At 38.2% G+C, this 21182-nt stretch overlaps 2 protein-coding genes across 2 annotated transcripts in view; both read left to right on the top strand.

The window, feature by feature from the left end:
• Nucleotides 1–21182, top strand: part of LOC129774911 (neural-cadherin-like) — a 1140595-nt gene that overhangs the window by 94226 nt on the left and 1025187 nt on the right. The gene's annotated exons all lie outside the window — the stretch shown is intronic.
• On the top strand, nt 3746–10512 carry LOC129773265 (uncharacterized). The gene is made up of 6 exons (XM_055776862.1): nt 3746–3835; nt 4074–4538; nt 4583–5131; nt 5422–7087; nt 7673–8164; nt 8402–10512. The coding sequence occupies exons 1-6, from the start codon at nt 3746–3748 to the stop codon at nt 10510–10512; spliced, it is 5373 nt and encodes a 1790-aa protein (XP_055632837.1).

Raw genomic sequence — 21182 nt, 5'->3', positions numbered from 1 at the left:
TTTTGGGCAGGAGACCCCTTTTCCATAATTAACTCATACCTTAGACCCCCATAGCCAAATTACTTTGAAAAACATATCTTTAGTTTGTTTTTCTTATCAATTTGAAAGGCTAAATGGTTAAATGAATAAACTTGACATCGGATGCGATCTAGCGTAGTGGAACATCCGCACCTCTCACGCCAAAGGTCGCGAGTTCAATTCACACTCCCGACATTCTTCCAAAAAATGGAAGTAATGTGACAAACCAAACAAAAGTGCTGAATGTCACTATAATACAGAGAGCAAATATTTTCTCATCATATTCAGCAAAATAAATAAAGATTAAATTATACAATTTACTCAGAAACTATAAAAACATTCAAATCGCAAACCAATCTATTCACAACCACCAAAATATTAAAATACGGTTCCATATTGGTTTGTCAAAGTCTTAAATCTCCACTTCAAACCATTTTCAAATGGTTCCTTCGGTTTCGCATTGTTTGTAACCATAATGAAGCCTTTTTTTTACAATGTTTCGTTATAACTAGAACATCTGACAACCTTGGTTGTACTCCTGCCTCATATGTGCTGATTATAATCAATCAACTTGTCTTGCATTATCACCTTGGCTCATTCCATGGATGTGATATAGTACTGATTTATTATCCATTCAGGAATTTGAAAATTTTGAAGATCTAAAAATATTTTAGTAAAATCCTTGTGTAATGCGTCCAAGTGAGTGACATATGATAATATAGCATGGCCTTGAAGCTTTTGTGATAACTTTGACAAATGCGGAAACTGTAAATATTCTCTTCTGCCTCAATGTTGTTTTGAAAGTTTTGTCAGAAAGGCCGCTATTATCGATATTGATAATGCACTCTGTGAATCACGCAGTGAGTGGCCTTACGCAATTGAAACTTTGAGTGAGCTGTGAAACCACGATGACGACCAACAATTGATGGTGCACCATGAGTCTCAATGTTCTTCCGTGGAATAGCTTTTTCGGTAAAAAACCAATCGATTCTCCTCTGGTATCATTCTTAATATATGTAGCAAAAATAATTTCTTGGCACATGTTTTCTTCTTTAAGGTCTTTACTCTAGTCTAAAAAACTGAAAAAAAAATTTCCTTCATATTTCTGTAGTTTAGGCATTCAAGAATATACCCTAGAAAGGACTTATCGAAAATCCTATTATTTACCGAGTTAGAGCCATTTTAGTGATACGGTATCTAACCTGGTACGGCCATAACAATGAACTTCAAACGAGTTTTTCTCGATACTAGTTTCTTCAAACTTCAACTTATGTCGAATTTATATGGATACAATCTGCAGACATCTGTCTATCACATGAACCTCTAAAAAAATAATAGTTTTCAAATACTGCCATTTTAAAAAATCGGGAAATGTAAGAAAATACGTTTTAAATCGCATTTTGTTTTTCAAACGGCCGCCATTTTGTCAAAAAAGACGTTTTTGTCTTGTCCGAGGTTCATGCGATAGCGGCATCTTTACTGATTCAGAGTCTGTTTGATTTTTTTGTTTTATTTTTACGGAGCTCAAAAAAAAAACGTCCAAAATTCGTGTCTCTACACTAGAATACCCCCTTAATTTATCGAACATACCCTAACGACAGAGCTTCATTACTGGCTAATGTAGACTCGTCCAGCTGGAGAGAAAATCTGTTGAAAAAAAATTAAGTTTCCCCTCTTCGCGTCCCATCTCAAGTTTTCTGAAATAATTAAAAAAACGTTTTTGTTACTCCATGCACATAGATGACCAAGCATTTTGGAAATTCTTTTTCAATCACTTTATTCTAGTTCACTTCATTTAGCTAGGTAAATACCTTGTAATCTCTTGAATTAAATTAGAAGTGATAATGTACTCATTATCATTCAAGCTCCAACGCATTTCAGAACGCATATCAACTTGAAACCTAAGGGCAAGCTTGTTATACAGTAAAATATCAGGAACATGTTTGGACATGAATTTGTTATGACTTCCTTCCTGTTAAATCGTGTATATGTTGAAAATACAGAGAAAGTTAAACACCTTTCAAGGTCTCGTACGCTCAAACGCAGTATCTTGCACAATCCTGTTCACGTTTTTTACTAGCCGAATTTTTCATCTTGTACTTTTTGTACTTTTTTATTATTCATCTTGTGCACATTCATCGTCTTGTTGAGTTTTTAAAGTGTACAGCAATAATATTTTCTACTAGGATATTAGTCATTCTCAGGGTTGCTACATAAACAGAATATTCTGTATTTGACAGATTTTTCGCCAAATTTCAGATACAGAATCTGTATATACAGAATTACAGATTTTCTGCGAGGATACAGAATTTAAAGATATTTTTTCAAATTCAAATTTAAATGTTAAATTAATTACAGTTCATTTTCTCTGTCTTCCTTATTATTAATTAACTTTGTTATTTATCGTTGAGTCATGAAGATATGTACTTTGATTTATAAAAATGTTGAACCATATGAAATGTCCCCTCACTTCACCATTTATGCTAAGGATGTTTTGGGGACACTTTTTGATAATTCCACATTCATCAGTGTGTGTTGAGTGAATATTCTCGCTTCGCAATGCCAATGAAACAATGTTCTGAAATCGGTTGGCATCCACAATGATGGACTCTAAATCAACCCCAGGGGGTCGATATCGACCACTTTGAGAAACCCTGGTTTAGAGCAATGTCCTGAAATATGCGGAATGCTTTAGACTGTTGTATTGAACTTGATTTAGCTTTGAATGAAATGTTGCGAGCGCGTTTGGTTTGGGACACTCAATATTTTCCACCAGTAGAAATAATTGATAGTCAAGAAAAAAAATTAAATATATATTAATTATACATTATATATTAATCCTGTCACCAAAATATTGCCCATTCTACTCCAAACGGCATGGAATATTAATTCATTTTATTTAAAAAAATTTACCCAAGTTTAATGTTACGCATAATCAAACAATTCATTTTTTGTAGGCGAACATAGCTGCACTGCACAAAAAACGAAAAGTTTGGGGAGAACTGAAGAAAAAATACTCTGGGAATATATTTTCAAAAACTCAAAACTAACATTAAATTTTGATTAACTCAAAACCATTCTTCTTCACTTTGTTATTGATGTACAATAACTTGAAGTCATAACCGACATTTTAGTATTTTTATTTTTTTCCTTAAAATTGAAGAAGCAGTCACCATCCGCTTCAGAAACAGGTCGATTTTGTTGCGATTCAGCAGCGAATCACATGCGTCGATACGGTCAAAGATGTTTTTTTGCGTCAACGTGTGTGGCACCCATACATCGAGCTTCTTTGTGAATCCAAGCTTCTTCAAATGGTTAATAACGGTTTGATGACTTATCCCCAGCTCTTGGCCGATGCTACGGCTGCTACTATGCCGGTCTTTCTCGGCTAATTCAGCGATTTAGTCGCAATTTTCGACGACAGGCCTTCCGGAGCGTGGCGCATCTTCGACGACCTCTACACCAGAACGAAAACGTTGAAACCATCGTTGTGCGGTGGAAATGGAAACTGTATCGGGTCCATAAACTGCACACATTTTATTGGCAGCTCGAGATGCATTTTTGCCTTTGTCATAAAGGGTGTGTCACATCAAATTGCATCACGGAAAAAACGCTGTAGAAATTTAATTTTTAGGAATTATATCTTCAGCTTTCGCTTATAATCAGATAAGAGTGTATAGATCACGTTGGCCATGCTTCACTGTAAATTTTTCGTAAATTTGGAAAAATGTCGTCGAACGAAAAAGAGACGTTGTTACGAACGGCAACTGGTCAGCAAGTAACGGGAGGTGAATCCATCTACCTACGAGACTCCCTCGTGAGAAACCCGTTACACATCGTAGCGTCATGCTGTCATGCAAACTGTCAGATTGTACAACAATATTTATTTGTGAATACTCGCACTGAACTCGTTGTGGATTCCTAAACTCAATCTATTGTTTTTCATCTGATATTTACTATTATTACATGCAATACGGAAAGTCACCGAGAAGACTAAAAATGTGAGAAACTATGAAATGCAATTATGAATTTATGTATAATAAAATTAATTTCAGCTTAAAGCTTACTACAAACAAATACACGAGTTTGCTTTTGAGGGTCCGAATCGTGAACGTCTCCGTAACATAATCTTTAAGATTTTTATCGATAAATCTACCGGGCAATCGAGAATGTCGCAACAGGTTTCGAACGAAAACACAGTGGCTACTTTGTGTCCTGCATGCGGACGCCCGGATGAAGCCGAAACCAATATGGTTCAGTGCGAGCGGTGTTTATTCTTCTACCACTTCGGTTGTGCAAACGTTGGCGAGAGCATTGCAGACGATGATCATCATTTCGTTTGTGTGCGCTGTAACGATCGTGCACCGACAGTCGCCGGTTCCAGATGCGGCAAATCGAGCACATCAAGCTGTAGAGCAGCAAGGGCAGTTCTCGAACTTCAACGCCTTGAAGAAGAGCGTCAACTGGAGAGGAATTACATAGGGAAAAAGTATGATATACTACAAGGCCAACTGGATGAGGTAGGAGAAGGAGGTAGTGTAAAGAGTCGCCGCTCACGTCGCAGTACGCAGAGGACCCAAGATTGGGTAATGAACCAGGCAATTACGACTACGAGCATCAATACCGGGATGTCGCAAATCCCCGTATGTTTACCGTCGTGGACTGGTGCAATACCAAAGGAAACTTCTCTAGTATCACCAGACCCGAGGATCGTTCCAGTATAGCTAGAACACCGATTCCGCACACTACGATGAAATCACCGGATCGCCAGGCACTTCCCATACTCACCGATAGTAGATCATCACAAATACCAACTACGAATGAAATAGTATGCAACCCGACGAGTAACTTAGAAGCGAATCGTCATATTTCGAGTACGCCAACTTCGACCGTGACGTCTACTGTACAAGTGATTAACGAAACAGCGAAACGAAACATTACCGTTTCGCATGACATCTCCTCCGATCATCGCAATCGACCGACTGTGGTGGACTTCAATATTTCCGCAACGCCGACGTCAGAAGAATTGACAAAGCAACTGTTCGAGCTCCAGGCAAGGATGGACTGCCTTCGGATGCAGCTTGCGGCTAAGCAGTCCGCTCAACCATCAGTGGTCAGCAGTCGTTCAACTATCGGTGCTCATTCAGTCGCACAGCACAACCAGCCTCCGTTATCATTACCCATGCCGGAAAGAATTCCGTTATACGAGTAACATTGAAGACATTGTATGGGCGCCCAGAGCTGATCATCAACTCACTATTGGTTAAAGTGCGTTCCACTCCGACGCCGAAACCAGAGCGGTTAGAAACTATAATTAGCTTTGGTCTAGCGTGTAAAAACCTGTGTCAGCACCTTCAAGCAGCAGGACTGCACTCACATCTATCAAATCCTTTATTGTTGCAGGAGCTTGTGGAAAAGTTACCAGTCAATATCAAACTGAACTGGTCTCTCTTCAAACGGACTCGTCCTATTGTTGATCTTTCCACCTTCGGTTCGTTCATGGACGAGATTGTGGTTGCAGCAAGTGATGTCACTTTCACCCACGATATAGATGGTCAACGAGCCTGCAAGCAGGGTAAACAAAAACCAAAAGAAAAATTATTTGTGAACGCACACAATACTGAGAAATCTACACAATACCCAACCAGCGGATCAAACAACTTGAATCGTAAGGAATATCAACCTAAACCCTGTACAGCCTGTGAGAAAGAAGGTCATAAAATCAAGGACTGTACCACCTTTCGGAACTTGACGCTTGGTGACCGTTGGAAACTAGTCCAAGAACGGCGATTGTGTCGGCGATGTCTGATTGGTCATGGAAAATTTCCGTGTAAAGCAGGGTTGTGTGGTGAAAATGGATGCGAGGACAGACACCACAAACTCCTCCATCCCGGAAAACCAGGATCATCGCAGACGATCGATGTCCCGAATACTAGAAGCACGGTTACAATCCATCGTCAACTTCAGTCTTTAATTCTTTTCCGATTGATTCCAGTGACGCTGCACGGCAACGGAAGGGCCATTCAAACGTATGCGTTCCTTGATGACGGCTCATCGACCACACTGGTAGAATCAGCAACAGCGCGAAAGCTAGGACTATCAGGCGATATCCATCCCCTCTGTCTGCAATGGACTAGTGACATTGAGCGCATGGAAGATGACTCACAACTAGTCAAGATGGAGATCTCGAGCCTGGGGAGTTTGAAACGGCACGGTCTGAAAAAGGTGCACACTGTGAAGAACTTGAATCTTCCAGTTCAATCGTTGGACTACTCAGCACTGCGTAAACAGTTTCCACATCTTCGTGGTTTACCCGTGCACAGTTATGAATCAGCGTCTCCTACAATTCTGATAGGTCTGGACAACTCATTCCTAAAGGCAACCTTGAAGCTTCGGGAAGGTTCAAAAGGTGATCCGATGGCGGCCAAAACAAGGTTGGGTTGCACAATTTATGGAACGTTGAACGCAGAAGCAAAAACGGCAGTTCATCATCAGTTCCATATTTGCGCTCATTCGTCGGATGAGGACCTACACAATTTAGTGAAGGAGTTTTTTAAGGTAGAAGCCGTAGGATCGGCCAAATCATCCGTGGTGGAATCTGACGATGACCAGCGTACGCGTAAGATACTGGAGAATACAACCGTTCGCACAGCCTCTGAAAAGTTCCAAGTTAGCTTATTGTGGAAATACGATTGCATTGAATTCCCGAACAGTAAGCCCATGGCTGAAAGGCGGTTGCGATGTTTAGAACGCCGTCTGGCATCCAAGCCCGACTTATACGATAATGTTAGACATCAAATGCAGCAGTATCAAGCTAAAGGATACGCACACAAAGCTGATCCTGAGGAGCTCAGTAACTTCGACCCTCGACGAACCTGGTACCTGCCCTTAAACGTGGTCATGAACCCAAAGAAACCGCATAAGGTACGGTTGGTCTGGGATGCTGCGGCAAAAGTTCAAGGCCAATCATTGAACTCCGCTCTGTTGTTGGCTGGTCCCGATTTGCTCGCACCGCTTCCTTCAGTTTTGTGTCCTTTCCGACAGTTCGAGGTGGCCATCAGTGCAGACGGTTCCCGGAATAAATCGCCACAGAAAACGACTGCAACAGAAACCACCGCTTATAAAATGTGTAGTAGGCTATAAATATTGTGGCGCGGTATTGTATTTCAAAACAAGAATTAACCGGGCAAACGTATCGCCCCAGGCAAACGTAACGCCCCGGGCAGACGTATACCGTCCGACGCTCGCTAGAGCTCGGTCGGACATTGCTAAAGGATCGTATCCTATGTTTCAAACTAACCGGGCAATCAGTGGATCCCAGGTTTGCGTGCGAGACACCGCCGCTTCCGACGGCGGGTCGGCGGTGGACTCGGATTGCGTCATCTTGGCGGCATGGGCCGCCTCGATTCCTTATCCTCGCCAAATGGGGACTTCGTCCCCATTACATTGTCCTCAGAATAAATTTCGAAAAACGAGAACAAGAGAATAAATTTATAATAGAAATGTGAGGCACATGATGTTTTTCCCGCGCCAAATATTTCTAGCCTACTACACTTTTTCTAAGCGGTTGTTTCTGTTGCAGTTGTTTACTGTGGCGATTTATTCCGGTCACCAGTGCAGACATACTCGAGATGTTCCATCAGCTCTTTATTAGACCGGAAGATAAATCCCTCCAACCCGTATGAAGTCTTCGTTATGGACGTCGCGATATTCGGCGCATCCTGTTCGCCGTCGGCAGCTCAGTTTGTCAAAAACCTAAACGCTCAAGAGTTCTCTGATCCACTAGCAGCAAAAGTAATAGTGGAGCATCATTATGTTGACGATTTTGTATACAGCACAAACACCGTGAATGAAGCAGTCGAACTAGCACAGCAGGTGAAAGAAGTACATTCTAGAGCAGGATTCACCATACGCAACTGGTTGTCCAATTCACCCGAAGTGATCTCACGGGTCGGGGTTCCAGGCATGGAGTTGTCCAAAAGTTTCGAGGTAGCAAAAACGGCCACCCAAGAACGAGTTCTTGGTCTAGTTTGGAAGCCAGATCCTGATGTTTTTGTGTTCCAAGGACTATTCAGCGAAGAGATCCGATCACTGCTAGGCGACACTGTTATTCCGACGAAAAGACAAACTCTAAGAGTCGTCATGAGTATATTCGATCCCTTGGGATTGGTGGCTGTAGTTGTAGTCCACGGTTAAATATTGCTACAAAACATCTGGCGATGCAAGACAGATTGGGACCATTCCATACCAGACGAATTACTCGATGCATGGAGACGATGGACTAAACTGTTGAAGCAACTCGAGCAGGTCCAAATTCCCCGCTGTTATTTTCCTGGATATTCCGATAGAAGTTATCATTCCTTGGAGTTGCATATTTTTGTAGATGCAAGTGAGGAAGCGTACGCTGCCCTGGCTTATTTTCGCATCGTGGATAGCTCTGGAGTGCGCTGCTCACTTGTCTCGGCGAAGACAAAAGTGGCTCCTCTGAAACCGCTCTCAATCCCTAGATTAGAGTTGCAGGCGGCTGTTCTTGGTGCAAAACTGTCAAAATCGGTAGAAGACAATCATACACTGCCGATAGTTCGCAGAGTGTTCTGGACCGATTCTAGCACCGTACTTTCCTGGTTAAGGTCGGATCAACGAAAATATCGGCAATACGTTGAATTTCGTGTGACGGAAATTCTCGAGCTTACGCAGGTGGAAGAGTGGCGGTGGGTTCCTTCACGCTGGAATGTAGCCGATGAAGCAACCAAATGGGGCAAGGGCCCTAACATAAGTAGCAGCAGTCGTGGGTTTCAAGCACCAGCATTCCTGTATCAAGAGCCAGATACCTGGCCACAGCAAGGTCCATGTGTGGTTGAAATAACGGAGGAGCTTCGTACAATACACCTTCATTGTCATCTCATCAGGCAGCAACTTATAGATTTCGAAAGATATTCGAAGTGGGAGCGATTAGTGCGTGCGATAGCGTATGTGTACAGGTTTATAGACAACTGTCGCCGTAAAATCGAGAATTACTCAACGGAACGATCTGGGTGGTTGAATCATAACGAGTTGCAGAAAGCGGAATGGACTATCTTCAAGCTCATTCAGCACGAAGCATACGGAGATGAGATTGTGACCTTTAATAGAAACCAGCATCTTCCAGTGGACCAGCGGCTAAAGCTCGAGAAGACTAGTAAAATCGTTAAACTAACCCCTGTGTTGGACGACCAAGGTGTTTTGCGTATGGATAGTCGTATCACCAATGCACAGCAATTCTCCACAGATTTCAAGTTCCCGATAATTCTTCCCAAAGGTCATTACGGGACACAGCTGCTCGTTGACTGGTATCATCGTCAAAGCAAGCACATCAATACGGAAACAGCGGTGAACGAGATGCGTCAGAAGTTCTATGTGTCAGAGATGCGTTCTGCGTTCAGGAAGGCTAAGAAAGTGTGTCAGTGGTGTAGGATCTACAAGGCGACTCCAGTGGTTCCAAGGATGGCTCCACTTCCTCCAGCAAGAACTGTCACCCATATCCGCCCATTCAGCTACGTTGGTGTGGATTATTTCGGACCTGTGTTGATCAGGCAAGGTCGCAGTGAGGTGAAGCGTTGGGTCGCCCTTTTCACCTGTCTGACGATTCGTGCCGTGCATCTAGAGGTAGTGGCGAGCATGTCAACGGAATCCTGCAAGATGGCTTTTCGACGGTTTATTGCAAGAAGGGGCGCTCCAGCTGCAATATACAGCGATCGGGGAACCAATTTCGTAGGTGCTAGCCGTGAACTGGAGCAAGAGCTACAGAAAATCGATCAGGGATTGGCAGCTACATTCACCAACGCGGAAACTCAGTGGTATTTCAATCCGCCATCTTCACCGCACATGGGGGGGTCTTGGGAACGCATGGTTCGGTCTGTAAAGTGTGCGTTGGCTTCACTCTCCACCATTCGGAAGCCAAACGAGGAGACCTTCAACACTCTGCTGATCGAGGCCGAATCAATGGTGAACTCGAGACCACTCACCTACATGCCGATTGAGTCCGAGGGTCACGAGGCGTTGACTCCAAACTGCTTCCTGATGCTAATCACCAGTGGAGTGAATCAACCTCCTAAGATGCTAGTCGACGAAAGGGTAATATTGAATTCGAACTGGAACTTGTATCAACAGCTATTGGACCAGTTCTGGTGTCGTTGGGTTCGTGAATACCTCCCAACAATCACAAAGCGATCCAAATGGTTTACTGACTGCAAACCGATCGAGTCTGGTGACCTAGTAGTTGTGGTGGAAGATCGTTTACGCAATGGATGGACCAGGGGTCGAGTGCTACGCGTATTTCCGGGTCGTGACGGGCGAGTACGAAGCGCAGAGGTGAAGACCGCTACAGGAGTGTTGCAAAGACCGGTAGCAAAGTTGGCGGTCCTGGAGGTTGGTGGTATAGCTAGAGAGCACTCTGAGCAATACGGGTCGGGGAATGTTACGAACGGCAACTGGTCAGCAAGTAACGGGAGGTGAATCCATCTACCTACGAGACTCCCTCGTGAGAAACCCGTTACACATCGTAGCGTCATGCTGTCATGCAAACTGTCAGATTGACTAAACTGTCAGATTGTACAACAATATTTATTTGTGAATACTCGCACTGAACTCGTTGTGGATTCCTAAACTCAATCTATTGTTTTTCATCTGATATTTACTATTATTACATGCAATACGGAAAGTTACCGAGAAGACTAAAAATGTGAGAAACTATGAAATGCAATTATGAATTTATGTATAATAAAATTAATTTCAGCTTAAAGCTTACTACAAACAAATACACGAGTTTGCTTTTGAGAGTCCGAATCGTGAACGTCTCCGTAACAGACGTATTTCGGTGATATAATATGATTCAGGAGGTCATTTCGAATTCATAAGCTCATAGTAATAAATTTCCTTCATGCATTCGTTTTCAAAGTATTTTAAATTCAAATTTCACACATCTGATTTACAATAACAAAAATACTGGCTTCTCATAAATTATTCCCGTTTCTCCAGCAACAATAATGGAATATTAAAAATGTGTAATAATTTTTCTGTAACACAAGGGCGCTGAATCTGAATTTCAAAATGAAGTGCATCGCATCTTGCGTTGGTTTTCACGAAAATTGTGAAAATGAAAGAAAAGAAAATTAAGATTTGGTAATACTCTAGAGGTTCATTCTTCAGCGAAAAAAATGGGCATTTTGTTTGAAGAATTGGTCAAAAATTGTAATACAACAATTCAACAAAAAAAAATATACAAAAAAAAAAAATATATATATATATGATATATATATATATATATAATTGTATATATAAATATATATATATATAATTGTAGGAATATATTTCCTCTAATTATATAAAGTACCAAATATGGCCTTAAACACATATCCAGTTTTCAGAACGCACTGTGACAAACTGTTTCATGATTCATTTTGAATATATCGAAACATTCCAGCTAAAAATTATTATTTTTCTCTCTATAGTGACATCGCAAGGGACCGTCGTTATAGCGAATTGTCGCTATAAGAAACTCTCGTGTTAGATAGAGAAACGCTCAGAGCCACACAAACAGTTAAATTATATTATAGACAGAGGCTATATATAGCGAATTGTCGCTATAAGAAACTCTCGTGTTAGATAGAGAAACGCTCAGAGCCACACAAACAGTTAAATTATATTATAGACAGAGGCTATACAATAATTGATTTCTAACCATCTTTATTCAGATTAAGTAATTTAGTAAAGCTTTAGTTCGATATTTTTTTGTCATAAACCAGCATTCATAATCCGGAAAGCATCATCTTGCTGTTTTTAAAAGAGTGAGCTTGTAGTCTCATCAGGAATGCTTCGTCAGATCTTTAATAAAAAGGAGATAGCACTTGAAATGTTTTAATTATGTCCTTGTCAGAGAAAATATACCAGTTGAACAGCAACTGTTAACCCTCTACCGCCCAAGTTTTTTATTTATCTAAAAAAACCTACTCCACTTTTATCTCGAATTTCCGACTTTCAACATAAAATACTACAGGGAAACTTCGATACAACGTACCCTCGTTATAACGTACCCTCGATATAACGTCACTCGATATAACGTACACATTATCAATGTCCAAAAAATATTTTTTTTTAAATATTTTTTTTCTGAAAGAGCAATAAGTTATCTGTATTTTGATACTAAAGTTTGTATTGTAACTTGAACCAATCCCGAAATACAACTGTTTTGTGATTCCGGATTCTAAATGAATCATTCATCAATCAACAGAACGAAGGGAAACATCATGAGAAAAGTTGGCTTCGTCTTATTGATTTTATTCATCAACCTTACTCAAACATCAACACAATAAAGTAATATAAGGTACGTTTCAGAGTTCTTTATTATGCTTCGATATAACGTACAATTCGATACAACGTACAATTTTGAAAGTAAAATGTACGTTATATCGAAGTTACCTGAAATAGCAGAAAGCTGCCAGCATAAAAACAATGTGTTTGTGTGATAGATGAAAATATTCTAAAGACGTTCTAGTGGGGGTGAACATTGAAAATAATGTCTGAATAATTTGAAAAGAGAATCCGCGAAGCCCGTCTAAAGGCGGGCTTGGGCTGTAGAGTGTTAAAGCCCTATATTATTCTTACATTTTCACGAATCTGGTTAATATATTTGATGATGGATGATGATCGTATCATGCGGTACATTGAATTCATTGGATAATGTTTCGTTTATCATAACCTCTTTGAACCTTTCATTATTTCATAATTTTTTAGCGTTAAAGATTTTTTTGAATTTCAACTCATTTCGGACTGAAAAGTCGAAGTGGAACAAACGATATTTTAAAATTTTGTCTGAATTCGAATTCAAGAACTACAACCGTATAACAATTGCGAAGACAATACTTTCCTTTTAGTGTTTAATGGGAATTGATTTTATTTTCGAGGACGGGGTTCTTGTACAACAAATATTCAACTGATTATTTTCAATAAGCTTCCCCTATATTTATCAGAACTCTATGTGTGCATTGTAAAATATGAGATGATTGTTTTGAATTTAAAAGTCTGAAAACCTAGCGGAAATACAGCGGAATCTGACAGCATTCCTTTTGTGCCTCTCTTTAGCCCCTTTGGATGGAATTCTGGCGCAAACAAAATCCGCGCCAGAATCATTTTGAGCATCCCGAGAAAACGTGATCCACAACAGTCAAAGCTATGTTGTGTTCCTATATTTACACGCACAGTATCACTTCGTTTGTTTCACAGGATGATATATATGAGTAATTCCAAATGAAATCGACAAATGACAAAACATGAGTATTTTTGATTCGAATGAAAGTGTGTATTCCGTTTGGGTTAGAGGAAGTATGAGTTTTTCACAGCAATTGGGAATTTTTTGACTCAAGCGTAACTTTTGAAAAGGGCGTATCGATTTTAGTAGGAGAAATCTTTGATAATTTATATCTCAAAAACTATGAGTTGTACCGAAATAGTGTCTTAAAAAAAATTATAGAGTATTGATGGTTGAATATGAAAAAAATGTACAATTAGTACTCTTTTTTTATTTACAAAATAAAAATTCAATTTTCAATATCCATAATACATATTTTTTATTTTTTTTTTATTTTTTCATACAAAATAGAAGTCATGCAGAAAATTTTAAAAATGGGCCCAAGATGGTAAAACTATTTTTGACGAACTTTGTGGAACATCGAATTTTTAGGAATTTTCGAAACTTTTTCGAAAAATTTTTGTATGTTAACAATAATTTTTAGTCTCAAATTATGAATCCTGATGTGATTTGAAACAAAGAAGGTTATTATCAATCTCCTTCTAAATGCAACCATTCTCGAGATATTTAAAAAAATATTTCTAATTTATAATCTTTTTTATAGTAAATAATCTCTTTTAATATGTTTGTCGTGATATACCGTCATGTTCATGAAATTTTATGAATTTGCTTATAATTTCCAACAATTTTTTTGATTAATTAAGTTTGTATTAAGATAAAAAAGATTTTTTAGTTTCGCTACGTTTTGTATTAACCCACATGTCTTCGAATGTTTCGTAACGTAATTCCTAAACATATGTCTTTACCATAACGATGTATTTGGAAAAGTTGTTGGATATTATAAGCGAATTCATAAAATCTCATGAACATGATGGTATAACACGACAAACATATTTAAAGGGCCTAACTATTAAAAAGACAATAAATTACAAATATTTTTTTTTAAATATCTCGAGAGTGGCTACATTTAGAAGGAGATTGATAATAACCTTTTTTTGTTTTAAATAACATCAGGATTCATAACTTGTGATTAAAAATGACTGCTAACATACAAAAATTCAAAGTTTCGAAAATTCCAAAAAATTCGATGTTCCACAAAATTCGTCAAAAATGGTTTTACCATCTTGGGTCCATTTTTTAAATTTTCTACATGACTTCTATTTTATATGAAAAAATTGAAAAAAAAATTAAAACAATACATATATTTGATATAGCAAATTAAAATTTTATTTTGTAAATAAAAAAAGAGTACTAATTTTTCTTCTCAGTGTATTTTTTTTTAAATTAAGCCAATAATACTCTATAACTCTTTCTAATACACTATTTCGGTACGACACATATTTTTTGAGATATAAATTATCGAAAATTTCTCTTACTCAAATCGATACGCCCTTTTCAAAAGTTACGCTTGAGTCAAAAAATGAACCATGATGATGTATTTGGAAAAGTTGTTGGACATTATAAGCAAATTCATAAAATTTCATGAACATGACGGTATAACACGACAAACATATTAAAAGGGATTATTTACTATAAAAAAGACAATTAATTAGAAATATTTTTTTAAATATTTCGAGAATGGCTACATTTAGAAGGAGATTGATAATAACATTTTTTGTTTTAAATCACATCAGGATTCATAATTTGAGACTAAAAATGATTTTTAACATACAAAAATTCGAAGTTTCGAAAATTCCTAAAAATTCGATGTTCCACAAAGTTCGTCAAAAATAGTTTTACCATCTTGGGCCAATTTTTTAAATTTTCTACATGACTTCTATTTTGTATGAAAAAATAAAAAATATGTATTTTGTATATTGCAAACTGAATTTTTATTTGTAAATAAAAAAAAAGAGTACTAATTTTTTTTCTCCGTGTACATTTTTTCCATATTCAACCATCAATACTCTATAACTCTTTCTAAGACACTATTTCGGTACGGCTCATAGTTTTTGAGATATAAATTATCAAAGACTTCTCCTACTAAAATCGATACGCCCTTTTCAAAAGTTACGTTTGAGTCAAAAAATTCCCAATTGCTGTGAAAAACTCATTTCCTCCAACCCAAACGGAATACACACTTTCATTGGAATCAAAAATACAAGTTTTTAAAATATGCATTTTTAGGACGATTTCATTTGGAATTGCTGATATGAGAAAAAAGAAGCCATTATGTGTAGTTATAAGGAACGGTGGCTATAGTGAAATGTCGCAATGAAGAAAATAATTTCTATGTGATTTTGAAGGGACCTATGGACGTGTCGTTATAGCGAGTTGTTGCTATAAATATTGTCGCTATAGAGCGGTTGACTTTTGCGTAGTATTTATGTGAATCTCAATTTCCTACAATGCTGCTGATGGAAACAAAATACAGTAACAGAGTAGATATCGAAGATGACATGAGGTGCTTTTCGATAACGTTCTCAAGAATTACGATTTTGGCCGAAATCGTTCAGGCGCAGGTGCCATACTGACTTGACCGACTTCATATACTTCTTTTGTAATCAGATACAAGTATAAAATCAAGTTTGTTATGAATAAAACTTGAAAACCGTTTGTATTATTTAATTATTTTACTGATATGCTAAAGACTTTTTTACAAAATACTGATAGAGGGAAAACTGGGATTAATTTTCGTAAAGGGAGGAATGGAGCAAAAAAGGTTGAAAACCACTGCTATAGAGAGCTGTAGAGACTGTATAACTGAACAACACTCGAATTATCTTTTCCAACGTTTCTATCTAGTATATGAAATCCTATTTCCGATAGATTGTCAATTTTTAGTGAATCTCTGTAATCTCTGTTCAATCTTAAGTAAATGTCGACCTAACATTCCTTCCATTTCCTTAGCAGTTGCAAGGACGTGGCCAGGACAATTCTTAACTGTTGGAGAAAGCATGCCTTCATCTAAGAAATATTACCAATCATCAACAACGGATGAGGGCTAGTTTTTGACTTAACAGTTCTGAATTCGTACCACCTACGATATTGTGCAACATGCTCAATGCTAATGCTATCTCTGTAATCTCTGTTTAAGAGTGGAATCGTTTCGTGTATAAGCGTCCAGCAGTAATTTAACCACATTTATGTTTTTCTCTGGTCTTGATTATTCAACTGATGCTTAATCACTAAATTTTTTCATGGTTCAATAGAAAGAAGTCCCAATATAAATGGAAACAGAGAATTTAACTTGGCATTAATCACGGTTATTTGGAACCCCATTTTATGTTATGCATTCATGTTCATGTTCGGTATACAGCTATAGAGACCACCCTGGTCGCGAATATTGACCATTTAAAGCTTTGATCACCGATACTTGTACAATGTTCAGTAAGTTCTTTGTACAATTTCGTTAATTAAGCTGTTAAGCACGGAACTGTTAAAACCTATGGTCAATTGAAAAACAAAGATTTAATCCATATCATAATTAGTATAATTAAAGCAAAGAATAATCGGTTGTTATCATCAACTGCTCAGAAATTATTATTTCTGAATTATGTATGAATGATGTAAATGAACTATTTTGTTATAATTTATATTGTTTTAATGAGAAATTATTGTTTTTTTTTTAATTGCCTGGTGTTTATAAAAAACAACATCAAGCTCAATTGTCGAATTTTGGTATTCTAGGCATCATGAATTTTAAGCCCGTAATCACACTTGATCGATTCAAGTGAGGGGATCTTGTCACATTTCAGAAAACAATAGTTTAGTGCTTCTAAAAACCTCGGTGTATTGCTCAACTGAAATGCATAAACCTTCTGATAGACAAATATGGCAGACATTTTTGGTTGCGTTTTTCCCAATTGCCGATGGGACAACTATACGTAGAACGGTATTGAGGATGTACGAGATAGTTGTATTATGAATCTCGGGTTAATAAAACTAACATTTTTTTATCAACGTAAAAAACATAAAATAGAAAATAGAATCAAAATTAAAATGGATTTCGCGCGCAATGCAAATATTTCCGATAGATAGTTATTATACCTCTGGGTGATTGAGAAATACAATAATCATCATGAGTGTATTTTTATGTAACATAAACGCTTTGTATGCTCCTAAATGACAATTTCCTTGAAAACTTCATTTTTTCACAGAACGAGAATCAATGATTTTGTTTTGAGAAGTCTTAATTAAATGACTATCGCCTGATTTGAAGTTGTGTTTTTTGGGGTATTTTCATTCAATTATATCTTTTATCACTTTAAATAAATAAAAATAACGCCTAAAAATACACAATAGCAGAATTACAAAGACACACAGTCTGTGACGCCGTGCAAGAGTATACGAGTTATTATTTTGGGCGCAAATACTGGAGGACTGAAACTTTGTACTACATTTATTTTTTAATAATTTTTTGATACACTCAACGTTGGTAGACCGCGGGCTAACATTTGAACAATCAGTCGCCGGTAATGCCCAAAAGTTTAGTCACCTCTGTCCTATAGAGACCATCAATTTTCAAAACGCTACAAATCATACAGACGCAAGTTGTCGCAGCATTACTCTTCAGAACTTTTTAGTATATACCGAAGAATTGAAAAAAAGAACAGGACCTGAACGTGAGCTCCTGCGAGTAAATAGATGAAGACCAACTAGGTGATTTTTTCTTTTTATTTTCTTCCTTTTCTTATGATTTATGTTCTTATTTTCACCTAGAAAGCCATTTGGCACAAGTATTTCGGAATTCCCAATCAATAACATGTATAAGAATATAATATGCAGAAACAGAATAGTTATTATGTTAGCACTAGCTGACCCGGCAAACTTCGTCCCGCCCAAAATTTGTTTTTTGTTATCAATACCTTCAAACATTCACGTTTTCTTACTATGAGCAAGTTCCAATCGCAGAACTGTTCATTGATTGATCTTCTAATCGACCCCGTTGAATATACCTTTTACTTTAAAATTCCTAGTATTTCTAACAAAACACATCAATATAATATCAGACTATTTTCGGACACGATTCTTGTTCAAGATTTTTCAGCCACTTGCAAATAACATGTTTCTCCGTTACATGGAATAAATGTTTTATACAGAAAATATGATAGAATAAAGACAGCCCTAAATCGGACAATTCCTTCCTCGAGTTCTGCTCTTATCAACACATTCGGCGATACTTTTTTATTGGTATAGATAGAAGAAGATGTAGGAGTGCGTTTCACACTTGAAAATCCATTTCCAGTTTCGAACAAAGATCAATTTCGCTAGCGCAAACATCAAATGGACTAACAGCACTTGTCACTATGTAATTGTAGAACATATGGGAATTTAATTTTCCGAATTTTCCTTTTTTCTCTCAGAGTTTTCCGAAAACTATCAATCGTCATGTTTGGTCGGAATATTGTTGGTTAATGTATGTGTAATATAGTTATGGGGCCCCCTCTCTATTCCAGAGGAGGGAGGGGTGTCATACCATCATAGAAATATGTCTCATACCCAAACACCCTCACATCCCAAATTGTGCTTGATTAGTTCTAGAGTTATGCAAAGGTTTGTGTTTGTGTGCCCCCCGTAGTTTGCGTTTCATTTGTATGGCAGCCCCCACTTAGAGAGGGGGAGGGAGTGGTGAACCGCAATAGAAACATTTATTGTACCCTAAAATCTCCATATGCCTAATTTGGTTCCATTTGCTTGATTAGTTCTCGAGTTATGCAGAAATTTGTGTTTCATTTCCATGGCAGCAGCACCACCCCCACCCCCCCCCCTCAGAAAGGTGGGAGTGTTGAACCACTTTTGGAGGTTTTGCCCCCTATAACCTCCACATTTCAAATTTGGTTCAGTTTGCTTGATTAGTTCTTGAATTATGCAGAAATGAATGCTTCATTTGTATGGCAGTCTTGAATGGCTTTAGAACGAATAAGATGTACGCTATCTTTTCCTAAACCGCCATAAAACAAAGACGTTCCATGAAAATTAGACAAATTTCACTTGTGTTACAATTCCTGTTTGTATGCATATTTTTACTGCATCTGTCGCATAGCAAACGTTAATTTAGTCTCATACTAATTTTAACAGAAATGACTTCCCGATATCTGCTCCACCTGTGAAGAATTATTCCAAACGTTCTTCGTCACCAAACTTTTTGCTTTGTATAGACCGAACAAGCATTGTGTTTTTTTCTGTTTCATCGGCATTTATGGAACTTCTTTTTGACAGCCTAACTACAGACACGATATGATATCTTGACTTGGGTGAAAGATTCATTGTTGAATAGTGATTCTATGTTGACAATGTTCATTTTTCACAATTAGAAGCCCAGGTTTCAGTTTTGGCTAGCATAAAAATTTGATTTAAAAAAAATCTGTTAATCAGATAATACTATATGATCTAAAAGTTGCGTACTTTTTTTTTTAATCCAATTCGAACAACTCGTGCGTTCCGCGTATAACCGTTTTCCGTTTTCGGTTTGTATTGGTTGTTTGCTTCGCAATTGAGGTATCAAAGATCAATCGAACACATCGCTTTTCCAGGATGAAATTGAGAGCGAATGAAAGTTTCAAAGTAACAACAATTATTCACCTTTTCTGTTCCCCTGGGTCTTAGTCACAATTTCTTGCGTTGCGGTTTCCGTTATTCTCCGATTGAGCTGCCATGAAGCATCTACCGAAAATACAGTGTTCGAATCGAAACGATATTTTAAGTGAAATCTCGTATTATTTCTCGTCAATCAATTTTTATACGGTACTTCGATCCACCGACGAGTTTTCAATCTAAACTTAAAAAGTACATTGGCAGTACACCCTACTTTGAAAGTTTTCGGCAAAAACGAAAAAAAAAGTCGATGGGAAAATAAAACTCTCCTCCCTTCGCTTCGGATCATCGCATTCGCATCGCGCAGCAATCCAATTGCAATCTCGCCCCCGAATCGACGTTTTCAGGAATTGAGACTGCTGTAGTTAAGCTACAAATAAGCGCCACATCGAGCGTGGGGATGGCCATCTCCTCCTGGATCTTAATTACCGCTCGCTCATGTCGATGGGTTCGTATTCCGTAAATGTGTTTAGAACAAATTTCTCCTGCCAAACTTTTAATGAAACCCACTCGAAGCATTCTTTGACGGATCCATCAAATAAATAGCCTAGATAGCACTGTGAAATTGGAAAACAACCGGCAGCAGACCGAAAGGAGTTTCAGGGAGAAATTCAATTAAAAACTTTCGAAATGAAGTTGAAGTTTTATCGGGTTTGCAAACATTATTATCGAGCGTTTTTTCCTCGTAATTTTGCAACGCTCTGGGGAAGGACATGGGAGCGTATCGAAATCTGCTGCTTCCTGCACATCTGCAGGGAGGCATTTCTTCTGCACTACCGAATGGCACTAGTTTGGAACTTCCGCCTGGAATTGATCCCAGATTCCATTTTGCTAAATCTTTCAAATGGACTCATTATTTGTTGAACTGTGAAGCAGCAGAGTTTTCAAGCACCTTTCAACCAAATGGGTCATGGGATAAGTTGAGCCGGAGGAAAAAATCCTTTTTCGAAAGCTCATCCCGGTAAGCTTCGGTTTGTTTTTTCTCTCCTGGCGAGAGGGGGTGGAACTCATCGTTCGGTTTTAATTAATTTCTCGTCACATCTTCCAGACCGCAGTGTCTTTCACTCCTTGAAACTCTCGCTTCGGGGTGGTTTTTCCATTTCGTTTCAAAACTCTGCACCACTGTGTACCGGGGAAAGCGAACAGGCTTGTCAGACCTCAACCATCAGCGGCAGCACTCAACCAAAGTGACAATTGTGGTTTATAGCTTTTGCGACGGACGCCACCGCATGGTAATGAAATTTCACCCTATTCAGGAGAGCTGGTTTTTTTTTCGCCACGGCTTTCTCACCAGTATTGCACCGTCGATCGAAATTCTGGTGTTTTATTTCTGTTTTAGGGA

Source organism: Toxorhynchites rutilus, chromosome 3 (assembly GCF_029784135.1).
Source record: "Toxorhynchites rutilus septentrionalis strain SRP chromosome 3, ASM2978413v1, whole genome shotgun sequence".
NCBI classification, from domain to species: Eukaryota; Metazoa; Arthropoda; class Insecta; order Diptera; family Culicidae; genus Toxorhynchites; species Toxorhynchites rutilus.
Note: the sequence above shows the minus strand (reverse complement) of the source record. Positions and strands in the feature narration are given on the sequence as shown.